The sequence below is a fragment of the Nesoenas mayeri genome, assembly GCF_963082525.1.
Source record: "Nesoenas mayeri genome assembly, chromosome: 4".
NCBI classification, from domain to species: Eukaryota; Metazoa; Chordata; class Aves; order Columbiformes; family Columbidae; genus Nesoenas; species Nesoenas mayeri.
The window spans coordinates 21,265,049-21,290,210 of NC_137540.1; the positions used below are offsets into that span (position 1 = coordinate 21,265,049).

Sequence of the window (25,162 nt, forward strand, 5' to 3'; positions counted from 1 at the left end):
ACAACAGTTGCAGAGTAATTAGCCACTCATAATGGGAAGAGCATGCAACTTACAGAAAGCAGAAAGAGGAGAGTAATCACCCCAGCTGTGATACTTCTCACGAAAGTCAAGTTTGGAAGAAGCAGCCACGTGCGAAACTGGAAATACATGAGTGCATGTAGGCTTGAGAAAGAGGCAGCTGCTAGAAGAAGGGTTTATCTTCAAATTGCTGGAAGCTGGCTTTTAGAAGCTTAAGCTTTATTTTCTAGAAGAAGGAATAGCAGGGCTTGTCCAAGAGGAGAGAGAGCCCATGCTCCAAACTTTGTACTCACTCAGCTGCATGGAAGGTGGGGCCTGATTTCTCATGTCCATCACTTGTGGTTTTAACATTACTGAAGAATTTAAAAGTTCAGAGAAATGGGGCAAATTCACTAGCTTACCTAAGGGAGAGTGCCAGGGAAGTTGTCCTTAGACTTTTTTAGTTCTGACTTCATCATACTATGGCACCTATTGCTTCACTCCTCTCAGATCTTTGCATGTCATCACCATGTCCTGCCTTCACCATAGGCCAGGTCCCAGATCTCCATCACTGGGAGAAAAGCCAAGTGCATTCCCCAGACAGAGCTGTGATAAATTCTAACCTTGGCCAGTTTGGACTTTAGGGGACTACAGTCTCAAGATCAACATGATGTGCAGTAGAAAGATCCAAGTGCAGGCACATCCTTAGTGCGTAGCTTGGCACATTGGTTTCTGCTGACTATTTTGAATATCAAACCATGTTCATAACTTACAGCTTGACCATTTAGGCCTCACCAGCCACCACAGTTTCGCCCCTGAAGAATGGAAACCAAGCATCTTGTTATACATACAAGGGTACAGACTCACACAGGAAGGTTTGCCTGTCTTCCCTCAATAAACTAGCCCTTTAGAAGTGCCAGGAATTAGGGAGCTTACAGTCATGTAGCTTGACAGCACCGTCGTTTACCTGAATTGAAGTAAATTCCACATTATTTGTGAATCAAGTTCTTTGATCCCAACTATATCTGGCCTTTTGATTGAAAATGGAGTAAGAAGAGCCCATGCAGGAACACAAGTGCTTCTGTGCACTGCATACATCAGTCCTGAGAGGAAGGTGCATGTTCCCACCCACCCATGTGGCACTAGGACCCCTTTGCAACGCTGGAATAGTTTGGGTTGGTTTTGTTTGTATGGTTGGTTTTGGTTTTCTTTCCTAAATTGTTGTTTATACAAGGGCAGAATTCAGAGATTTTCATCAGACTGCAAGGCTTCTTTGCACCAGGTGCAAGCATAAACCCAGGCATGTTTACACTTCAGTCAAGTAACTGTAGTGTAGATACACATAACCTCACTTTAATGTAGTGAGTACATTAGTACCAGCTGGAGTGATTAATACCATTTGTGATTCAGTACAAATGGGGACCATCAACTGTCAGGAGATCTCCATTGACAGTCAAAATTCAAACTAGTCCTTTACCTTCTGCAGGCATTCTCACAAGCCCTCTTCTAGAGTGGCATGAGAGCATGTTAGACATATCAGACCTCTATCAGTGTTGACCATATTCACTTCTCTCTTTGCCCTCAAAGTTTCAAGTTTAAGTGGAAAACGTATCTGAATTTTGAAAGCACATGCGAAAAAACAAGTAGAGTCAGGAAGGCTGATAAGCTATTGGGAAACAGACTAAATAATGAGGAAAATAATATAACCAGAGAGGAAGAGATCCTTTAAAAGCTATTTAATAACAAATCAGCTTCTGTATAGCTATTATATCTATCAATATAGAAAAATAATGAGGAGGCTGACAACTCTTCATCCCACGATCTGCAACATTAATAAGTTATAAGGTATTAAAAAAAAAAAAAAAACTGGGACACTTTGTGCCTATAACGATATCACATGAGGACAAGGGAATAAAGCTGAACTAAAACAAAGGACATGATTGTGTATTGCTGGCAAATAGTGACATAAATGAAAAACAAAACCTCAGAAACAAGTACAGCCCCCTCCAACCATCAAATATAAGGAAAACATTACTGTCTCTGGTTTTGGCAGTAATCAGATACAAATCATCAAGTCAGCACTGTCTGATGAAAGTTTTGGATGCAGTCGTTATTCCAGAAGTGTCCAGCCCAAACTGGTTATTTAAACAAAGAGAGAGAAGAGGGGATAGGACCTGAGGATTAAAGTGAAGCTAAGGTAAGAGTTTTGGGGTACATACCATCCAAAGTAAACAGCACCATGAAAGACATGGCCTGAAGGGAAAACCTGTTATATCTAAGCCACTGTCATTCTGCTCTCCTTCCACCACGAATTTGTTTCCCCTACTATGGTTTCACTAACCAAGAGGCAAGACTTTTGCATTTCTGTCACATCCACTGCCTATTTCTTTGGCACAACCAATGCAGTTGCTAAACCCTCTCATTCCTGCCTTCTCTCATCTCAGCATCTGCCCCACACTCTTACTGGGACATCGCTGAAGAGCTCTACTCCAGGACATTCTGCCCTCTCCTTCCTATTCCCAAGGAAAGGAAGAGTTTTTCTTTTGTGAACTTGAAATATTCCTACAACATAATCGGGTTTCATGAAGATTTCCAAGCAGCACTGTCCGCTGCCCGCGACCTATACAGCTTGTGCCACACAAGTCATCATGGGTCAATTTTGTATTGTTCATTTCACAACTCTCATCCAGTCTCCCCAGTTTTGTTCCACATGAGCAACTGTAATGTCAAAACCTTGTGCTGCAGTAAATGAGGGAAGGAACTAATTTTTTTTTGTAGGCAAACCTGAGTCAGAAAGTTCAGTAGGGAAGCTAGAAACAAAAGCTGCAGGGATTAAAAAACACGAGGAGGGATCATCTAGTTATTTAGGTTCTGCTGAAAAATAAAAGTCTAAGGAGGCTGCATTAGGGTAGAGCCTTATATTTCCTTTATAGGACATGCATTAAGCAGAGTAACTCAATCCCTTTAGGAAGTGGGAGAGTTACGATGGTGCCTTTTCCCCAAGAGCATTTCTAAGCTTTCCTCATAGGAAGCTTTCCTTGTGGTGCATTCTTAAGTAGATCAAATGTAAAGGAAAATCCCAATTCAGAATTAATTGGCATACATTTCTTCAGGAGCTGGAGGGATTTTGAATTTCTTCCTTCTAGATGAACTTACAAGACTCCTGCAGTCCCGCATTTGAAGTTGTACCTGTCTGCATAAGCATGCAAGCACAAGGCCTGCAGCAAAATACATCTTTCTGATTTTACCACTCTACCCTGTTACTCAAACAGACATTTTCCCTTGTGGTGTCCATGCCCTATGTTTACTCCAGCTTGTTCTTGCAGTCTTTGCTTCTTTCAGCAGTGTTCTTGCTGTGGACACAGTAGCACAGAAAGCAAGCCGTGTTTGGAATTTATCATTTCCAGCATTCCTGCACACTCAGCAACTGAAGCAGCTGCTGCAGTGTTGTAAAAAGACCCCCTGTTTAAAGGGATCCAAAACAATACTTCACTTGGAAACACTTAGTACCTTTAGCTCCAGGATCATTCATACAACGTGCTCACTTTCCATTATTTTATGAAAGTAAAGGTTTTTCTACCATGACAGACCACTGTCCCCTTAAGTCATGATTCTGCCCTGAAAAAAGTAGCTTACTTTTTAACATAGCCGACCCAAATGGCACATCCACTGCCCAAGTACCACCACTATTTATCCAGACAGGTATTCGCTTCAATCTCCCATCCAGCAGCTATGTGTGTATACAGCAAGCTTCATCTGAGTCACACAGTAATAATCACTGCTTATATACTAGATCCCTTGTGTACTGTATATTAATGTCTGGCTGGTAATTTAATGGCACCTCTAGGCATAAACAAAAGTTTATTAAAACAGTAAGTAAAATGTTCCTGAAGACTGCCCTGCATTTTTAATTTTCTATTCAGCATTCCAAAATACAGAACCAGCCTTCTTATGCAAAAAGCAAGCTACAGAGTTAACAACAAGCAACATAGTTTTTCACAAGTAAGACATAGCACGGCCAAGAGCAGCAGGGTGCTTCGTTTATACTCACAAATCCCTTATTTTCTGACCATCTTTAAAAATGATAGCCAAACAAAAATTTCAATTGATTGTTACAAAATGTGTGGAACTCCAGGAAGCTGCAGCATATTGATTACTACTCAAATTACTTGTCAATTCTTAGATAGTAAGCACAGATATCTTGTTTCTTTTACCTATCAGAAGTTGGTGGCACTGCTCACATGAGAAAAAGCAGAAGAGGTAGAGATCAGGCAACAATACCAGTGTGACTGTGGTGCACACTTTGTGGTATTTCCCAGTTCCAGATAAAACATAAGAGCTGATACATTATCTGTCATAAAATGCTGTCCTCAAATATTCAGGCATAATGGAGTACATATGCAAAAAAGAGCTTCCAGGATCTGGCCCAAGACTTAAAATTAGGTAAATTAACACTGATGTTGGAGCCTTCAGACCTGATGTGGCAGTAAGCCACCAAAATTCTCATAGAGGACAAGGGGTCTTCCACATGGGAGAGGAATTCTTATTCAAACCATTCCCTCACATGAGACCTTCATTACAAGGCTCTCCTTTCTACTTTTTTTTTTTTTCTTCTATAGATGAGGATGAGTGTTTAGGACCCTCCCCATTCAAGGCAAGAGTTCCTTCTCATTTCAATATTTTAATCTCCATAGCTGTGGTTTAATAAATTTTTAATATTGCGCAAGGTCCACTTTTCATTTCCCTGCATAACAGCTGTGAAGATACAATAGCTGAAATTTTAACCCCAGTTCAACAGAGCACTTGCACACATATTTAAGGTGCTGCAGCTGGTGAAGAGGCTGATGTACTTAAATGCTCTGCTGAGTTAGAGACCTATGACCTGATATCATATGCAACTTTAAACTGAGTTAATAATATGCAGTGACATAAGCCACTGACTTTTTCATTCCAGCAATAGAAAAGAATAAGAAAAATGTTGGTCAGAGTCTGGAAGCTTTGCATATTCATACTTCTTAGAGTTGTTAAGTGTTTGAAAATTCAGGTAATGAGCATACAATACTCTGGCTGCCTTTGTATTGCTTGGGGGTTTGCTATTCTAGTAATATCTCTACAGAAACCATTCTATTAAGTCAGGTTTTTTGCCCTCAAATTGAATTAGCACTTGTACATTGAAGTTTTCAACATCACCCATAAGATTTTTCAACTTGTCAAAAGAATCTGCATGGTCTCTAACCATGAATAAAAATGATTTCAGATATCATCTTTATTTAAAGTTTTATTTCCTGGGATTAATTTAATTGATTGTGCTGTTGGCTTGTTAAGCAGCTGCTGAAATAAACAGACCATTTGTCTTTCTATGTAAACATATGGGTACCTGGTTTAATTATACTTTATATCAGTGCTGAGGAGAGGAAAAAAAAAACAATAATCTATATTTTCCAGACTGACATCATACACCTGAAACTGTAAGAACGAACTCGTAGAAAGAGAACTTGGCTCATTTTCCTCTTGCTGATTTCAATAAATCTTTTATTATATAGAAGAAAAATATTAAAGTTCAATAGATTATATACAACCTCATAACTTTTTTTTCCATATATCCACGTGCTTACACAAGACATCCATGATTTTCTCCTTGCTTGATGTAACTAGGAGTAGTCTCATAAATCTTTGCTTCAATATAGTTCTCATTTTATGCTTAGCAGACCTAATCCTGATTTGTGTCTATTATTACAGCCACATTAACCCTGTTTTATGGCTGTGTGACGGATCAGGGTCTAAACCAAAAACTGTAGATAAAATACAGTGGAATACACCCCTTTGACTTTCACACACATTTTTACTTCCCCCAGACAGCTCTAGTAAAGAAAATAACATTGCCAATAGGAAATAAAAGGATCATTCAAAATAATTTTTCTTAAACGATTTTGCAAGAATTACTTAGTTCCTTTAAAATCTTAAGATGTCTTGTTTTTCTTAGCTATTCTCATTGTATAATAAAAAGATCATGGACTTACACAGAGATAAAGTAAGCAGAAGTAAGTGGAGCCTCCAGCACTGGAGTGAAAGTGGGCAAAAAGATCATTTCTGTAATGAGATTCTAGTAACTCATAGGTACATAGAGGATCACTTATTAACGTTCTTTTATGTCTAGGTAAGCACCATTCTTAGCAGTGTGCACGTGCACTATGAATGAAACATTAATAAGCAGCACATGATCGTGTACAAACAGAAGGAAAGCTGCATAGATAAGATGTGTTCCATTATAGAGAGTCTCAGCTTTTCCCTCTCTGCTATCCTCCTCCAACCAGGCCACTTCGCCAGTTTCCCATCCCAAGGTTTCAATCAAATGAAGCACACGTACACATGATACACTACGAATCAAGGAGGGGAGCGAAGCTGAGATGGCTGCCACGTAATGCCCAACAAGAGTCGGGGAGAGCAAATGACAAACCAAATATTTTATGACCAGCTCAAGCTTTGAGGCTGTCAGAAGACCTTGGAAAGAGAACATCGTCCAGGTAACTAGGATGGGCCAGGTGTGAAGAACCATTGGGAGCCAGACCAGATGAAAAGTAATAGTTGTCCTCACACCACCAAATGGACAGGTATTTCAGAGCCAGGAAACCAAGGTCCGGAGGCATCTGTGCACAGCCATTGCACATTAAATAATGCTTACTTTTTTTTTTAATAGGTTTATTTAATAACATCGTTTACTTGTGGGAAAGAAGAGGGTCTTCAGCAATGCAACCCAGTCTTGCAGTTGCTCTCAAAGGGAGAAGAAAGAAAGAAAATTAAAAAAGGAAGAGCAGCAGGAGCCTTACAATTTCATTACACAGGAAATATCTGGCCAACCACAACCACCCTGGTCCTACAGTATTTTGGTCCGTCATTGTTTTAAAAAACAAAGCCGTGCCATAGAGGCTGCACATATGTGTTATCTACCCAGACACATTCACACAGTCAAACCTCAGCCGAGGAACCTCGCTGAGTTCAAGCTTTGGTCCTTAGCAGATCTGCTGAGTAAATGAGGATAGCCACATATGCAATCTCTCTGCTGTTCTCAGTCACAGACTAGATTTAGAAGGCAAACCAAAGATTTGCTTTGAAATGACAGGTGGATGAATATTCTACTTCAAGCAAATAGAATCTGGATTAGTAAAGTTATCACTAAACCACTAAAAAATTGAGAAAGACAACAGCCTCAGAAGGGGTTGCAACCATGTCACTTGCACTGGTTGCTGAAAGTGGCTATTCAATTAACAACTAAAGTGAACTATTCCCATTTTGTCAGATCATTATATAATTTGGGGGTTTCTCTATCTTGGGATAACCTATTTTTACCCTTGATGGAGGAACGTTAAAATTCTAATCAGTTTTCAGATCTCAGGAATCCAAAGAGAATTTGCATTCCTGCATAAGGGAGGACTTGGTACAGAAGAATAAAATCGGATTATTTGGTTTATATGAACTAAAGTAGGATGCTCCTGTGGTCAGTTCCTCAACAGGATTTAGCACAGCTGGTAAGACCTACTTTTTTTCAACCCCTCCTCTGGAATGATGCCAGCTGTAATTGTACATTATAATGAGCGAGAATCTGGAATTCACAGTAGAGCAGCGAACTTGTTTCTCTTCACCTTCAGTAATGTATATCTGCCCTCCTTCCTCATCTTTCCTGTGTTGTTTGTAGTTTATGTCAAACAAGTCTCATTTTTCTCATTACAGACAAAAATCTCTGCTCGTTGAAGTGCTGAGAGCACCAGTTCTTGTTGTTCTCAACTTGTTACAGAAAACCTCCTGCCAAACGAACCATTTGGCTTAAAATATTGTAAACAACCTCTTCTCCTTTCCCCCCTGCCACAGCTTGCTTTTAAGAAGACTGTTTTCATAAACAGTACATCTTGTCTGTTCAAAACAGCATAACTAGGAGTTGCCATATCAAATACATTTATGGGAGATAGCAGTAAAGAAATACCTTGACAGACTAATGATGACCTCCTGCAAGCCAGGCACTTAAAAGGCTCACTTTCCTGCTTAGCAGATTAAAAAGTAATAGCTGAGTAGCACAGTTTCCACTCACTTGTCAAGTATAATACCTGCCCTATGGGCTACCGTGAAAATAAAAAAATCAGACACACCATAGAGATGGCTACCAACCAACTCCATCTAATTCTGTGGGACATTAAATAGCCAGGTTTTTGTCAGCTTCCAGTGGACACTGGAAGAGACTGAAGGTACAAAGAAAATACTAACCTTTTTCTATTGCTTGTGTTGCTGAAGCCTATGCATTTCTATAGCATTTATTCCAGTTTCAAACCTGTCTGGGAAGAACCAGCTTTATTGAGGGGTGGGCTTTACATCTGGCTGGGTATTTTGTCTGGTGCCTAAACATTACTTTCTCGCACGCAGCTTCCCATTTAAATAGCAGAGCCAGGTTTAGAGACAGAAATGTGAAAATGAGAGAGTAGTACACTCAGCAAGAGCAGAAGTGAAAATGCCAGTAGTAAGAAAGGCTGACTTGGGTAGCGCTTTGCAGAGGGGCAGCATCTGTACTGGCTGTGGAATTACAGTTGGGACTTTGTCACCAAGTTGACTGGGATTGTTACAAACTGTCAGCAAGTTCTGCAGAGTTGTTTGGATGGGCAAATACCAGCCTGCTCACGTCAGTCTCTCTGGCAGAAGGGAGCAGCAGTACACTGGCTGCACGGCCGGAACCACAGGCTGTTCCCACAGGCACCCATCGGGTCTGGTTTTGCCTTGTGGTATTTCTTTAGGAGTTCACATGCTGCCAAGCTACGCCTGGGAGGATTAGGGGTGATGCTACCTCCTTTCACATATCAGCTGTAACTTCTCATTTCACGGTGTGTTATATTCTATAGAGATCCCATTACATTTCACATCACCAAACACATAACTAGAGAACACCCTTCTTTAATAACATAGTGTATTCCTTTAAAATTATTTGACTATGACAGTGAACAAATGCAACTAAAAGCTAGCCAAGTACTAGCCTCTTCAAATACACAAGCATAAAAGTATCAAAAAAACCCTGTAATCATTATTTAAACAGGTCTGTGTAAGTTCTGCCATGAGTAGAAGGGACAGAAAATACCTCATGCCCACGACTTAGAAATCCACCGGCCTGTGGTCTTGCACTAGGATTACCATTGCTCAGCCCAAACATGGAAACTGGAAGCAAAATGAAGTTCACTCTTTGAATTTGATTTATTCTTCCAGACTCCAAAGCTGGGCAGAAAGCCTTTGTGAAGGGTGAAATCTTCATTCTGTTCAGGTTAATAGAGAAAGTGCTCATAAAGTCCTGCCCTTGCTGAAGTCCCATTTGCGTTTCTGAAAACAGCAGAGACTGACGCATTTGTGCTAAAATAACCTCTGCATTTGGGTGTGTGGGTTTATCATAAGGGTCCCACACTCACTCACTGATGCCAGGTTATGTCGAGGCCCAAAGGAATCCTTAGTTGGGCAAAACTCGTTGTGACACCCACTGAGCTCCTCCTCCAGGTAGGAATGCACAAAGCAATCCACAACAGGTTGAGCTGGGGCTTTTCCCCAGAGATCAGGATTAGGGCTTGAAAATGGGACAGCAGAAGTCCTGCCCTAAAAAGCAAGCAGTTTTATCACATAAACAGGAAAAGAAAACAACACAAAAACTAACTGGGATAACGGTAAATCAAATGGTGATTAAAACAGTGTTGTGCTTGGTATCTGACACTTGCAATGCCAATAGCTTCCAGATGCATACATTTTGTTAGGAGGATTTCTATTTGTTGTTTAATAGTAAGAGTAAACTTTATGCCACTTTTTTTTTTTTAAAATTTTTTTTTTAAGTGAGATACATGTGTATTTCCTAGAGGTTTTTTCCCCATTGGAGCATTTTGAGAAGTTCCCACCTTCGTTCTCTATTTTCCCTGCTATATTTCCCTCCACCTTCTGAAGTTGCATAGGCTACTATTTATTCATCGCTTTGCTTTATTAAGATGCAGTTCAGGTTTTCACTTGTGTTGTATGTTTTGCAGCCATGAAATATGGATCTAAGATTCAAAAGACACAGGAGCATAAAGAACCTTTCATACACTTTCTGCTTTCTGAAGAAACCACATCGGATACAAGAGCAGTTCAGCAGTGCAGAACTGTTACCTGAGACCTAAGATAGCTTCTAGTTATTCTAGATATCAGTGTTGTTATGCTGGAATAAATATAGAGCTCTTCCTATGTTTTCATCATGTTCTGATAAAATCCCAGGTCTGACAGTCTATCTTGACAAAATAGTCCACATGAAATATGTTGCTAATTATTTATACACCTCTTCAAAGGCTCAGTGCTTCTACTTGTACTTCTCGCTACTTTTACCTACACCCAGGCCCTAAAGCTGTGTTTCAATCACTGAACTGAAACCCCTTAGAGTAACAAGTTTATAATAGAGGTTCATAAACCTGGCAGTGATTAACAGCATGGGTTAATCAAATGAGTGTAGAACAGGCTTTTCCCCCCTTTCCTTTAAAGGAAACTGGCCCCAAGTGTTTTTCCCTTATTGCTACTTGGAAATAAATTTGCAATTAACTTTTACTTATTGGTGTCGTAGCAGCCTCTGAAGACCCCAGTCAGACGCAAGCACCATTGCACTTTACAGCACACGTAAGCACATACCAGAAGACAGCAGTCGCTCTCAAGAGCCACCAGCACAGCATTGTCCCACAGCCAAGCCCCAGCCATGCCCAAGGATAAGGCGCAGGCAGAGCCCAGCTCTGCCAAGACTCACCCCTGCCTGAAAAAGACTAGGCAGCCTCATGCTCATGTGCAATCAATCCCACTTACGAAACAAGCTACCTGATGATTTAGAAGAATTAAGAGGAATTATCCTCCACTGACATCAGTTAATCAGCTTCTTATGAAAATAAAAAGCAGCAAGTCCACCTAGCGCCAAACCTACTGTAATTTACTCCAAGAGCAATACAACGTAAGTCTCCAGCATACTCTACACAGGGGACAACACCACCACAACAAAACAGAAACACATAAAAAAAAAACACCACCAAAAAAAACCCCAACACACACACGCACACCACGCAAGACTGCAAATTTAATTTGGTAGTTTCTTCATTTTAACAATATTTGTACAGCCTAAGTCTCTCCTTTAGATTCAGATTAAACTCTTATTTGATGTCTGGTCTTTGACTTGGCAGGAGCTTTGCCATAATGAAGAATGAACCACCCCAGCTTTTGTTTATCATTTCCATGGCTTTTGCTCTGCACCTAAAGTGCACAAAGTTCCTGAGCAAGGGGAAAACCAGCCACTGTTCATACAGATAAAGAGATCTGTTGATTTCCACCACTTCATGTGTAACAGCTTGGTTTGTGCAAAAATTTATCATGATTACAATAAAATGAACAGGTACGGCAATATTGAGCAGAATCACAGAGTGAATGCAGGCTGGTTTAGAACCAGCTGTAACATTGGACTGCCTCTTTAGAACACGCAGTCTTGCCAAACAGCAATACAGGACATGGCATATCTCAGCTCTGAGAAAAAAGCTACCCAGATATTCTCAGATCTGGTCTAGTTTCATAAGAACACCAAAACACTTGGAGCATTCACATGTGTATTAATGCAGCAAAGATGCTTCCAGTTCACTTGGTTATTTCTGACTTAAAGTGGAATAAATAAAAGCAGAATCTAGTCATGTAGCTTTGCATGAGTGTTTCTTCCCTCCCTTTTTGTCCAACTTGACTGCTTCATTCATGCATAGCAGTCTTGATAAGGCCAGAGTTAACACAGCAGCTCCTACCATTGCCACTATCACCACCTCTCACACCACTATAGCGCACACATAATATCCTTATCAAAACATTACCTAAAAAGACATTGTGTAAGTACGGGAATAAGTCTGCTATCCCCTCAAAGACCATCCATTTTCATTATGCCACATTATAAATTAAATTTTTCATCACATATCTCAGGCAGAGAAAATAAATGCATCAACCCTCTAAAAAATAAGATCCCTCACTAAAACCCTCTATGGAAGATACCAGTGCAGAGCACACATTTAGAGTTACATCATAAATCTTTGGTAAAAATGGAGTTTATAAAGGCGGTGCTGACACAGCTTTTCTACAATGACAGCTGCATGTAGAGAGCTCACCCCTGCTAAAACATGTCTATATGAATATTGAACATTAAACCCTACGCAAGTCTTCTGACTTTTGCATCAGGCTCTAAAATGGCAGGATTGCAAACCAGTGCTGCCTCCTTCCCTGCCCCAGCCAGGGCTCACCCCACCCAGAGACCACATGTTACCACTCACAGCTGGAGCAAAATTTTAATCAAGTGAACCAAAAATCTTCTTCTCCTTACTTCCCTGCAAGAAGATATTCTTTCTACCATCCTGTTTTGTTTTCCTCACCTTTTAGTAACCAAAGCAGCTAGGCCTTGCTAATTGATGGACTTAAGTTGCTTTGGCCTCTAAGCATGTAACCTTTAGAGATAGATAGATATATATATATATATACACACACATTATATTATAATATATATATATATATAGATAAAATAGCATGCCCACTACTATATAAAAATCACAGTATAGCATGTTGCCACGTATCATGACACCACATGAGATATTGTGCTGGGGACATGGAAGAACATCAAGTGTAACAGAGAGACAAAGTAAGAACTAAACCGCGTTTCATTCCAACAGGTACCTCTCACATGATCCCCTCAGTGAGTGGGTCACAGCGCTCCGCTACGAATCTCAAGGAGGTTTTGCTTTGATTCCAATTGAGAAGAAAGAGAAATTTTCCCTGTTCCCTGAAAACTGGCAGTGGGGAGACACCTGCCCCGGGACACCCCCACCCTACCCCAGCCTTTGGGATGCACCTCCCGGGGTCATCCCTCCCACAGCAAACTTTCGGTGGCCCCACAGGGCCTGACCCCTCTTTTACCCATGGAAACATGGACAAGCTCTGGCTGTCGTCAGCCCCCGCTGCCCTAAAGCATCACCAGGGCCGCTGCACACTGGAGCTGGGTGCAGGGGGAGAATCCCGGTCCTGAGCCCAGTGTCTGGGCTCCCCCGGCCTCCCAGGCAGCCCCTGCAAAAAGTCAACAGAGCAACGCCCTGCAGCCACACGCTGCCCTTACATTTCTCTTGTCCCTGCCCAGGGTGCCCCAGTTTTATTTGTACGGATGGGGTGGCAGTAATGCAGCCCCCTGTTCGCTTCCCACCCTGCGGTGGGGACACTCTCGGGGCCCCACCGGCCAATGCTGCCACCACCGGTCATCACTGAGGGACCATGATTGACGGACCATGGGAAGAGCACTACTGAGTGCATCCTTCTTAATTAACAGCCATTCCACAGCTGTCAGCACTTAAAGCAAACAAGTTTTAATGCTTGTAAAAGTTTTATGAGATCAAACCCCTTCATTTAAAAATATTCACAAACATGGGTCTCTTTAGCTTGGAGAAGACTGAGGGGTGACCTCATTAATGTTTATAAGTATGTAAAGGCTGAGTGTCAGGAGGATGGAGCCAGGCTCTTCTCAGAGACAACCAATGATAAGACAAGTGGCAATGGGTGCAAACTGAAACATAGGAGGTTCCACTTAAATATGAGGAGAAACTTCTCAGTAAGGGTGACAGAGCACTGCAAGAGGCTTCCCAGGGGCGTTGTGGAGTCTCCTTCTCCGGAGACATTCAAAACCTGCCTGGACACATTCCTGTGTAACCTCATCTAGGTGTTCCTGCTCCGGCAGGGGGATTGGACTAGGTATCTTTTGAGGTCCCTTCCAATCCCTAACATTCTGTGATTCTGTGATTACTAAAAACTATGTCCAGCTGAGGAAAAGAGGAAAAAACAAACAAACAAACAAACAAAAACCACACAAAACAACACACATCATTTTTGCCTACTTTGGGCTAGAGTGTCTGGATCCAGCTGGAATATTTTCAGAGGCAGGTGAGTATGCTGGGAGCCCAAATCCATGGGAAAGACAGGGATGCTGAGATCTATGAAAAAGTTTTACCTCCATCTTACTGGTGTGCAGCAACAAATTCACATGCTCCAAGGAAATGTGCTGGCCTAAATATGGAAAAAAATTCTGCATTTTACTCAAATAAGCTAAGTGTGTCAGGGTACTCACCAGGCAACATAACCGCTAAGGGGTTAACAAGTAAAAATATACTTTGATGCTATATTATTTATTACATATACGTAGTAACTGATACATATGCAAACATACGTAGCTTGACAACAATATCTGGAAGTTTTAAAATGTCAGCCTGTTTGTGTTGTCTCAGGTCTCCCCCATCAACACAAACAGTTAAGGGCAAGTTTAGTTCATCCCAATTCAGCAAAATATTTAAAGTGGGATACGTGGATGAGAGTTCTGAGTACATGTCGCTACAGAAATTTTTGTTACAGGCAGTAAACCAAGCTGTCTGTGTTTTAGACCCGATATTGGGTTGGCTATATATGCCAGTGAATTACTAATCACCAATGTGGTTTTTTGTTTGTTTGTGTTGGGTTTTGTGTGTGTGTGTGTGGTATTTGTTTTGGGTTTGTTTGTTTGTTTCTGGGTATCATTGATTTTCTTTCTGTATTTTTTCTTTATCTTCATATTCCCATTTTCTTATCTATCCTCTTTTCTGTGTCTATATTTGTAGTTCTTAACACAGAACCATTTCATCGTGTTTGATGTTACTGGCAAAACTCCCATTGATTGCCTTGATTGCCTTTGGTAAGAGATTTCACTGGAATTTGATTGCTGTCTCAGGACTGCGAGAGATACGTGATAACATAGCCCTAACAGGCTGTTTCCAATAGGAAATGTTGATATGAGCTTCAGAGGCATTTCACAATTTGATTTCATTGTATTAACAGTCTTCAGAACATACAATATTTCATTTATAAGAAGGGACAGGAGAACACAGGCAGATACCTGTCCATGTGCTGTGTGTGAAGGGAAGGGCTTTGATGTATGCCCAGAGGTTGTAGGAAAGGTGGAATGCATTTCTACTGAATTTTAAGAAAAAAAAAAAAAAAAAGAAAAGAAAAAATGTTGAGGATTTGTGACTAGCTTTGAATAAAACATAGACAAGTGGCGAAGTCCATATATGAGGTGAACACCCGCCAAACCCCCAACATTATCATTGCTCTTATGCACAGACAAATCTTTCGAGAATTTAAGCCTGGTTTTCAAAGAGGATGAGCCTGTACACCACGTCTGAGCTCAGTGTCCCTGGGCCTGCAAGGATGGATACTTCTGCATATAGCTAGTATTTCCAGCAGATGCCAGGCCTAGTAGGCCTTCCTCACCAGCCAGGATCAAGACGTGTATGCTCTGATTGTGTGGACATCGAACCCAAGGGAGAAAGCAGAGTCATTCAGAGACATTTTCCGCTACCCATTCACAAAGCAGGATGAGTCTGTGCAAAACTTCACCAAAACTATGGAGAATGTGGAAAACACAGAACATACAACAGTGCTTACCATATACCACAGCTGAACATTACACACCTTTCACGTGGGGTGGCAGGACCCTGACTACCTAGGCAAGTATTTTATTACGCTATTTAATTACTTTAAAACACAAACACTGATCTAGTGACACACCTGTTAAACCATGTTTAAAATTGTATGTGTCCACTAGTGACAGCCTTCTTAGAAACATGACGTTTCCATCACCCTTTTCAATGCTTATCACCTGTCATAGTTTTTCTTCCTGGCTAAAATGGGAAGGCTGCTCTGTGGTGCCAGGTGAATACTAGGGATGCATAAGGAGATCGGACAACAGTTGACGTTGTGGAAGAGAGAGAAAAGGAACTCAGATTTACCCTGAAAACACTGCAGAAGAAGATGGAGGACACTGAAAATTTGGAAGGGCTAAGGGCTTTGAGCTAAGAACATGCCCATGTCAACAACCAAATGAAAAATCAAAATATTTTCTCTGTATTAGAGCAAGTCCCAAAAGATAGGTGACATGCAAGCACCCTCTTTTGTCATACTGCCTGCCTGCCACCAGCCTCTTGCCACCGGGCTTGCCTGTGCAGCAGTGACGTGCTGAACACACGCAGTCTCATTGTTCCACTTAAATGGCATATGGAGGTAAAGAGGAATTTCGTGCTTAATTAGTGGATGTGTTTGGAATATGATTTGTGATAATACATCTATAACCAGGGAAACTAATGAAAATAATTAATGAAGGGTAATCCAAGATACCAAGGTTTTGTCTAAATCAGCAAGAATAGAGTCACAAGGACATCCACAGTGTGATTTATAGTTGTTTTTTAATGACCCATGAGATCTTTATGTCTTCAGTGCAAGGTGTGGTTGGGGAAGTGGTTAGGAAGGAATCTCACCTGTGAGGCTATTTGTACAATAGGTTCCTGTGAGAGTTAAATCTGAATCCGTTATCTGCTTTGTGTTGTCCGATACTTTCTTTTCCTTCAGAAGCCACTTTATGTCTGTGAAATTCCCTCTTTACAATATTATCTATATCTGTAAGGAAAAGCACTAAAGTTTGCCTTATATCCACTTGTTTAATTTTATACTGTTTTTGAACAGCAGGTACATCTCAAAAAAAACCCCAGATGAACAGGAACACTTGCAAAATCACATCCTTGCAGGATGCTCAAGAACCTTGAGCTATAAAGCATATGATGGAAACAAATTAAAATGGGTGCATTAAAAACAACTTCTGTAAGGAGCCATGGAAAGCAAAGCAGATGACGTACAGTGCTGATATCGGCTGTCATTAAGTAGCACGGCACAGCACAGGGTGGGAGAGTCACCATTGCCACTGGTGCTAGCCAAGGCTATGGTTGAAAAAGGCCTTTTCTGAGGCCTCCAAGCCTGGCAGAGCCTCATCAGAGCCCAAGGAGGCATGAGGACATTCTTGGTCTCCCCTGCCAGACTGGGCCCACCTCAAACAGTGGCTCCAGCAAGAAGGAGGGGTTGAAATCCATGACAGACACCACTGAAAAGCCCTGTACAAAGGCAGGACCTGCCCTCCACCTCCAGCCAGCTTTTACTCTTCCTCCTGGAAAAGTACCTTTTGGATGGTGCCCTGGGTAGCATGGGGAACATGTGCTGTACGCAAGTAGAAGCGAGGCAGTGTGAGCCGGACGGTGCACAGTCTCACCTCGGTGGCTGCTTGGCAGTCTGCTCACATCTTTCTCCCATGAAGAATATTCCACTTTCTTTGTCTAAAATGTTGAGTGGTTATGAATAGTAAGGATAGACTATCTGTAATTATTTTTAAATTATTAATGGTTTTGTTAGATCCCTTCACTTTTACATTACGTTTCTGTTAATGTAAGTTAAATCAAAATGTACTTCAGTTTCCAGGCGGCTCCCAAATGTATTTTTCATTCTTTCATAACATTACTTCAACTTCTCTATGAGGTGTCTATGATAAAGTTTGCTCTTGAGCCAGCAGCCTCCCAGTCCTAATGAATTCAGTGAAAGGCTTTGCCGAGTGGCCTCTCATCCGCCAGATTAGATGGCAAATGAGGCCATGGCTGCGTTGCCAGTTAATATACTCCCACCAGCTAGCAGGTGACATACCCTATTCATAAGAAGGGCTGTGGAGGCCACAGAGGGATCATCAAAGAAAAGGGGGGAGTTTATCAGAATAACTGAGTTACTTTATTGGCACTTTTCATTACACTTTGGAGACTCAGGTTGTTACGCCAGACACTCCTGATCAGAAAATATCGGCTGAGTGCCTCACTCAGGGCTCAGACCTTGCAGGCAGTGAGGAAAGGGTACTGCACAACTCCCTGCCCACATCCCTGTCCCAGGAAATGCTCTCAGACGGGGGGACTCAGCGCCGGGCGACCCCAAAGCCAAACGCGGCCTTCTTCAGAGTCGCTCCTCTCCCCGCTATGCCCCTCGGCCCAGGAGAGGTCTGGGGAGCTGGGGGCGGCAGCCGGGACGTCGCCCCGCGCCGGCCAAGGAGAGCAGTGTTGAGGAGAGGAGCGAGCAGAGTTGAACGCGTGCATTCAACACAAACGCCACGAAAAATGCCTGGATAAATTATGCAGAGGGATTTCTGGATTTCTTTCAAGTAATTAAGTTTCGATTTCTTGCATTTATTTTAGTGCCAGGAAGCACGAGGCACCACAAACGGCAAAAAGTCTTCATTGATCGTTCTGGGCTTTAAGTTTGACTTCGTGACTTGACTTGGCTTCCGACGGCAGCGCGGTCCTGGCGAGGCCGAGGGGTCAGCGGGAGCCGGCGGGGCCGTCACGCCACAGCGGGGGCGCGATGACGAATGCACCTCCATGCACCGGCCCCGAAAACATTTCTTGAGGGGAAGCAGGAGCCGGCACAGGCAACGATGCCGGGGTGGAGGGGGAGGGAGGGTGCTGGGGATGCGGAGGCGCTGCCGGAGGTGGGGGCTGCCCCGACAGGGCGTCCCGGCGCGGTGGCTGCCGCGGCTCCGCGGTTTGCAGCTGTCCGCACCCGCGGTGTTCCCGCGGCGGCAGGGCCAGGTCGTCCTCCGTCCCGGAGTCCCAAGGGAGCGGGCCGGAAGCGGCGGGGGTCGGGACTGGTGTGGGGCACCGGGGCCGCTTCTCCGGCAGAGCCGGGGCAGGAGCTGCCCTGCGCTAAAAATAAAGGTAGAGTTTGCTCGAAGTGTAGCATCTTAATGGATTAAAAATTCATAGGGCGCATTAGGTTCGGTAAAATATGAATGCGAGGCTTTAAATTTTAATCGTAAATCAGAACATGGATACATGAGAGGCGACAGTGATTTCTCCCCAGATGTCTGCGTGGGTCAGAGTGTGGGCGTGGGTAAGCGAGGCGGGTGACTCTCCTTTTATTCAGGTGGCCCACCGGTGCTCAGAGCCAGCTGCGGGGCCCGCGGACCCGGAGGGCCGGCGAGCTGCCGGGTGGCGGCGGGGGCTCCGCACCTGCTTTGGCCCCCTCCGGCGTCCCTCACGACAGCGGTCGGGGGTGCAGCTGGGCATGGTGACTTCTCTCTCTCAAAAAAAAAGCCCCCTCAACATTTTTTTAAAAGGGGGAGAGACGGGAAAGGAGGCGTTTGCTCGGCGGCGGTGCCGCGGGCAGTGCACTGCCGGCAGCGGCAGCGCGGCGGGGCCGGAGGCGAGTCCCTGCAGCACGGAGAGCGACCGTCAGCGCGGCATCCGCGGGGACCCCCGGGGCCCGCCGGGGTCATCCGCGGGGTCCAGCATCGAGGAAAGTTTTCCTGGCTATTCCCCGTGCTGCTCTGCACCCCGCTGCACCCCCGTGGCGGCCGTTCGCAGCAGCGATAAGCGCTCAGCGTTTTGGAGATCGGTTGTCAGTTGCTATTAAAATCAAGATTAATTCATATTAACGATATGCATTCTCAGTTCTCCCGTGTGACAGCATACATTAGAACAACTATTGCGAGTAATTAAACTCAATGCGGGAGGGGTTAAATGTATAGCGTGGAGAGGCTTTTCTCCTCTCCCTTCTCTCTGCCAAAGTTCAGCCGAAGAGCCGGGCGGGCAAGCCCCTTCCGCGGCTCCGCGCACCCGGCAGGCTGGCTGTCCTCGGACTCCCCAGCGCCAACGAGGTATTTCCTTTTATTTTTTGTTTTCCCGGAAAGTGGGAGACTTTCCTGCTCGGCTGGTTTGCCCGCACACCTCCTGGCACGCCTGTGCTGAACGGCGAAGGGCTGCGGCCGCTGCCGGGGAGGCGGGAGCGCAGGAGCGGCTGGGTGCGCTGCGGGGACTCCGGCGGAGGGAGGCACAGGGGCAGCTGCCTCCCTGCCCGCCACGGGCGGGCCGCGCCTCGCGTGGGCTCTGACCGGGATTTGATGAAAACACGCAAAAATATTGATGGGTTTTTCTTGGGCGTTGAAGATGCTCGATGCTTTAGACTAATTAGACAAGCCAAAAGCCTTTTGAAGATAAAGCAAATTGGACAACCCTTGTTAATTAGAACATAATTTAAAGTTTGAAATTATATCACTCATGAAGTCGCCTAATTAGTATGACGATATGTTAATAGCCTACTGAGACACGAAGAGCGGAGGTTTGGCATGAACTCCTTAAAGGCTTGCAAGAAAATCCTCTTTCCTATGTTGTCATTAATAAAAGATTTCTATAGACTTCAGCCTTTCAACGGTGACATACAATTTATAGTACACACAATGCATTAGCCCATAGTGCTGCTCAATTTTTTTACTATTATGAAAACTAATAAATTCGTCAAGCTGAATTAAGCATACAAATCAGATGAGGCATAACAGATTACATATTGAAGCGCTGTGTCTCCCGAGCCTAAATGAAATTTCAATCTAATAATTCCTTCCTGGCCCGGCCATAATTTGTTTAGAGATGTTGTTCTACTTCTTTCCAAGCGCTATTCGCACCATAATTAAATGATACTCAAGCTTTTAACTTTGATTTATTTCATTTCTCCGAGCTGGCGACAGTGCGAGCTGATACAATGTAATTTTTTTTATTTCCCTTAAAATTACCAAGTCTGCTGTTTAGGTGAGAAATTAAACACCTAAGCACTTATTTTAACCTTCCCGCTGCAAAGTGAAATTCATGGAAATAAACCAAGCCACCTTCAGGAAAACTGTCCTCTATTTTATTCATTTTCTTTGTTTTGGTTTGGTTTGGGTTTTTTTAACTGTATTTTTTTATAAATCTCGTATTTTTGGAATAGAGAGGCGGGAGGAAGTTGGCGGGGCAGCCGTGCGCTTTTGCGGAAGGACCCCTCGCCACCCCGCAATGTGGGACAGACCCCGGCCGCCGTTCTCTGCCTTGCCCTCCCGGCCCCCGCGCAGCGCCCTGCGGCCAGCGCCCCCGCCGCCCCCCGCCACGCCGGAGCGGGGAGCAGTGCCAGGGCAGCGCCCGGGACAGTCTGTGGCTATGTGCTGTTTTGAGCCTGGACGGGACTGTTCTCTTTCCTTTCTCACTTTTTATTTTTCTTTCTTTTTTTTTTTTTTTTTTTTAAATGGAGGGTGGATTTAAGTCGCTTTCCCCCTCCCGTGTTTTTTATTTTATTTTATTTTTTTGGCTTTTTCCCTCCCCTTTCGGGGAGGCGGCGAGGCGCGGCGCGGCTGTGAGTGTGGGAGCACGCGTAGGCGTGGGCGCGGGGGTGGCGGGGGGCGGGCAGGGAGCGGCGGAGGAGGGGGCCAAGGCCGAGGAGGCAGGCGCGGAGGGCCCTTCCCGAGGAGTTGGGCTGTAGTGACAGGCGAGAGGGGAGGGGAGGGAGGGGAGAGAGTAAAACCCACAGGCGCGGCGGCGGGGAGGGCACTTCGCGAGAGGCGAGGGCCGGCGCCGGAGCGGAGGCGGCGGCGGACGGCGGCGAGCGCCCGGGCGGAGGGCGGGCGGGCGGGAGGCAGCCCGAGCATCCCCCGCGCAACCCCGGCTCCCCGGAGCCGCCTCTCCCGGCCGCGTCCTCCCCGGCGAGGCTCGGGCAGCCGGCTGGGGGGCGAGTGGGATTTTTATTTTTTTTTTCTTTTTTCTTTTTTCTTTTTTTTTCGGGGGGGTGGCGGCGCGGGGGCGGGCCGGGGCTCCTGTGGCTTTTCCGGGGGGTCCGGGCCCCCGGCCCCGCTCCCCTGCCCTCCTCCGGCGGCCGCTGGCTGGCGGGCCGGGCCGTGGCGGCGGCGAGCACCATGATGATGTCCCTGAGCAGCAAGCAGCCCTTCGGCCTCCCCCACGGCGGCAGCGGCCTCCACGAAACCAAGTACTCGGCCCTGCACACCGCCTCGCCCTGCCCCTCCGCCGGCGCCACCGCCCCCGCCGCCAGCTCCCCCAGCAGCACCGGCACCGGCGGCTCCGCCGGACGCGGCTCCAGCTCCGGCTCTGGCTCCGGCCCCGGCGGCGGCGGGGGCTCCGGCTCTGGCTCCGGCTCGGGCTCCGGCCCCGGCGGCGGCGGCGCGGAGGCGATGCGGCGGGCCTGCCTGCCCGCCCCTCCGGTAGGTGCCCGCCGCCCGCCGCCCCGCTTTAAGGGGAGCCCCTCGGCGGCCCCCCGGATCCGCCTGATGATTTTTTCATGGCCGCGCAGCAAATCACCCGGCGCCGCCGGGCGCTCGCCCAACTTATGCATGCGGCGGCTCCTGCCGCCCGTATTAATTTTTATGACCTGGGATGCTGCGTGCGGCTGGTGCGTGTGTCCGTCCGTCCGCCCGCCGCTGGCTGCCTCTGCGTGCGAGCGGCTGCGCGCCGCGCCCGCTCCCTCGCCCCGCTCGCTCCCTCTTCTCTCCCCCACCCCCCCCCCCCCCTTCACCAGGATTTCTCTTTTAACATGCTGGGGAGGTTTTAGTGGCACGGCGGAGTGCGCGGGGAGGCGAATTCCCCGCTGAGCGTTATGTGTGCCTTCTATTTGCAATTGCAGAGCAATATATTCGGCGGTCTGGACGAGAGCCTGCTGGCCCGCGCCGAAGCCCTGGCAGCGGTGGACATCGTCTCCCCGAGCAAGAGCCACCACCACCACCCGCCGCACCACAGCCCCTTCAAGCCGGACGCCACCTACCACACCATGAACACCATCCCCTGCACCTCGGCCGCCTCCTCCTCCTCGGTGCCCATCTCCCATCCGTCCGCCCTGTCGGGCACCCACCACCACCACCACCATCACCACCACCACCACCACCAGCCCCACCAGGCGCTGGAGGGGGAACTCTTGGAGCACCTGACGCCGGGGCTGGCGCTGGGGGCCATGGCGGCCCCCGACGGCGCCGTAGTCTCCACGCCCGGCCACGCTCCCCACATGGCCGGCATGAACCCCATGCACCCGGCGGCGCTGGGCATGGCCCACGCCCACGGGCTGCCGGCCCACATGAGCTGCATGAGCGACGTGGACGCCGACCCCCGCGACTTGGAGGCCTTCGCCGAGCGCTTCAAGCAGCGCCGCATCAAGCTAGGGGTCACCCAGGCCGACGTGGGCTCGGCGCTGGCCAACCTGAAGATCCCGGGGGTGGGCTCCCTCAGCCAGAGCACCATCTGCCGCTTCGAGTCCCTCACCCTCTCTCACAACAACATGATCGCCCTCAAGCCCATCCTGCAAGCCTGGCTGGAGGAGGCCGAGAAGTCCCATCGCGAGAAGCTGGCCAAGCCCGAGCTCTTCAGCGGCGCGGAGAAAAAGCGCAAGCGGACCTCCATCGCCGCCCCCGAGAAGCGCTCGCTGGAGGCCTACTTCGCCCTCCAGCCCCGGCCCTCCTCCGAGAAGATCGCCGCCATCGCCGAGAAGCTGGACCTCAAGAAGAACGTGGTCCGCGTCTGGTTCTGCAACCAGCGCCAGAAGCAGAAGCGTATGAAATACTCGGCCGGCATCTGAGACAGCAGCGGAGGAGAATCAACATCGTAATAATATCGATAATAAACATAAAATTCAATAAACAACATCAACAAAAAAAAGGGAAAGGAGGAAAAAAAAAATCACAACCGCGTCCCACCGCCCCCAGCCCACCCCATCACCCGCCCCGCGCCCAACTTTCGGGGGGACTTCCCCGCGGAGCCACCGCCCGGACCCGTCCCGGCAAGTACCGCTGGTTTTTATTCTTAACAGACCTCGCCTGAGGGCAAGCGCGAAACATGCCCTTCGCAGCGGTGTGTCCGCAATGTCATGGTTTTCTCGGGACCCAAACTTGAATTTAGAGTTGAGGCTTGCGCCGCGAGAGACGTCTCAAAAGTATTTTGATTTAAATAATAGTAATAATGATTTAAAAAAATAACAGATGGCAGGTTTTTCTGCGTTTACACTGCGTATTATAAATATATAAATATATATATATTTTTACTGTGGTTATTATCCTTTTCCTTCTCTGAAGTTCTAACGCTTAGGGAAAGAGCTGATCCTGCTGTGTTCACTGGTCTTCAAAAGCTATTATTAGATTACTGCCAAACAACCCCTTGTAAATTATTAATTTATCTCTCTAGCAACTTCATTTTGTGCTCATTCTTATTAATTACACCTCTTTAATCTAAGTCTTGATACAAGTAAAAAAAAAATGGGTAGTGAGAATCGAATATTTTGTGTTGGTAGGATTTATGAACGTGAGCTTTTCTCTTCTTCTCAATGTCCCTTTTGGCCATCTGTAAATTGTCACCTGAACCTAAGGTATTTCTCTGGCGAGTATTCTTATTCGTACGGCGTCGGCACCCTATAGTAGATGTTCTACATTATTTGTGTAGCCTGATTCACTGTCCGAGGTATTTGTTTACCGCGTTACATATTTAATGGGGATTCCCATATTGTCCCCACCACACGCTGCTCCCGAAGCGAGAAAGGACGTGGCCGCGTAAGGTGACAGCGTGGGGGGTTTGTTGCTTCGGGTTTCTTGCCAGCACAAGATCCGTCTTTCTCGATTTCAAAGCTGTATCGCGACGGTTTGCAGACCGGCTCGGTTATTTATCTCTCCGATTGCTTTATTATTTATTTATTTGGTCGGTCGGTTATTTATTACCTTTAATTGCAATACTTTTCCGTGGAGGAAAGTCCATTTTGGAGGTCTGTTTGTAGAAAAGCCAAATTTAATTTTGTAGGAAAGGGAGCGAGCGAGAGAGACTGCACTGCCTGTAAATTCACAAACGGTTTGGTACATTTCTTTTGGAACAACAATAAAACGAGGGTACTCGGTTTGGTACCTGTATGTATTGTAAATATTTCATTGGCGTTGACGCACATATAGATATATTCTTACAGATTCCGCTGTATCGCTGTTCTATCCGAGACTGTTTGAAGTCTTAAGTTCTGTACATGACCCGATTTCGTTGGCTTTTTTTTTTATTAATAGGAGGTTTATTTATTCTAGTAATGTACTAAGTTATTTTTAAATGTTGTTAAATTGTCTTTCATTAAAAAAGGAAAAAAAGAAAACAACAAAAAAAAGAAAACATGATTTTAACGTTTTATTGGCAAAACGCGTTTGCGGCTTCTTGTTTCTCCACCGCGAGCCTCTGCCCGAGCTCAGAGCCGCCTCCGGGTCGCGGGATTTGCTCAAACCCCGCGGCATGGGCGGGCGGGGAGGGGGTTTGCACCCCCCTGCCCGCCCGCAGCAGCGCGGCCCTGCCCGGCGTGCGGCGGCTCCGAACTGGGGGGGGGGGCCGGGGGGAGCGGGCTGCAGCACCGCGGACAGCTCCGCTCCGCGCCCCGCCCGCCGAGCGGCTGTCGCGAGTGACCGTGTGCGTGGCTGTGATTGTGA

The 25,162-nt window shown here is 46.1% G+C and overlaps 1 protein-coding gene across 1 annotated transcript; it reads left to right on the top strand.

Annotated features, from left to right (window-relative positions):
• Nucleotides 1-20,461: 20,461 nt before the first annotated feature.
• On the top strand, nucleotides 20,462-23,579 carry POU4F2 (POU class 4 homeobox 2). Its single transcript, XM_080343732.1, has 2 exons — nucleotides 20,462-21,934; nucleotides 22,354-23,579. The coding sequence occupies exons 1-2, from the start codon at nucleotides 21,632-21,634 to the stop codon at nucleotides 23,293-23,295; spliced, it is 1,245 nt and encodes a 414-aa protein (XP_080199858.1). The 5' UTR covers nucleotides 20,462-21,631; the 3' UTR covers nucleotides 23,296-23,579.
• The last annotated feature ends 1,583 nt before the right edge of the window (nucleotides 23,580-25,162 follow it).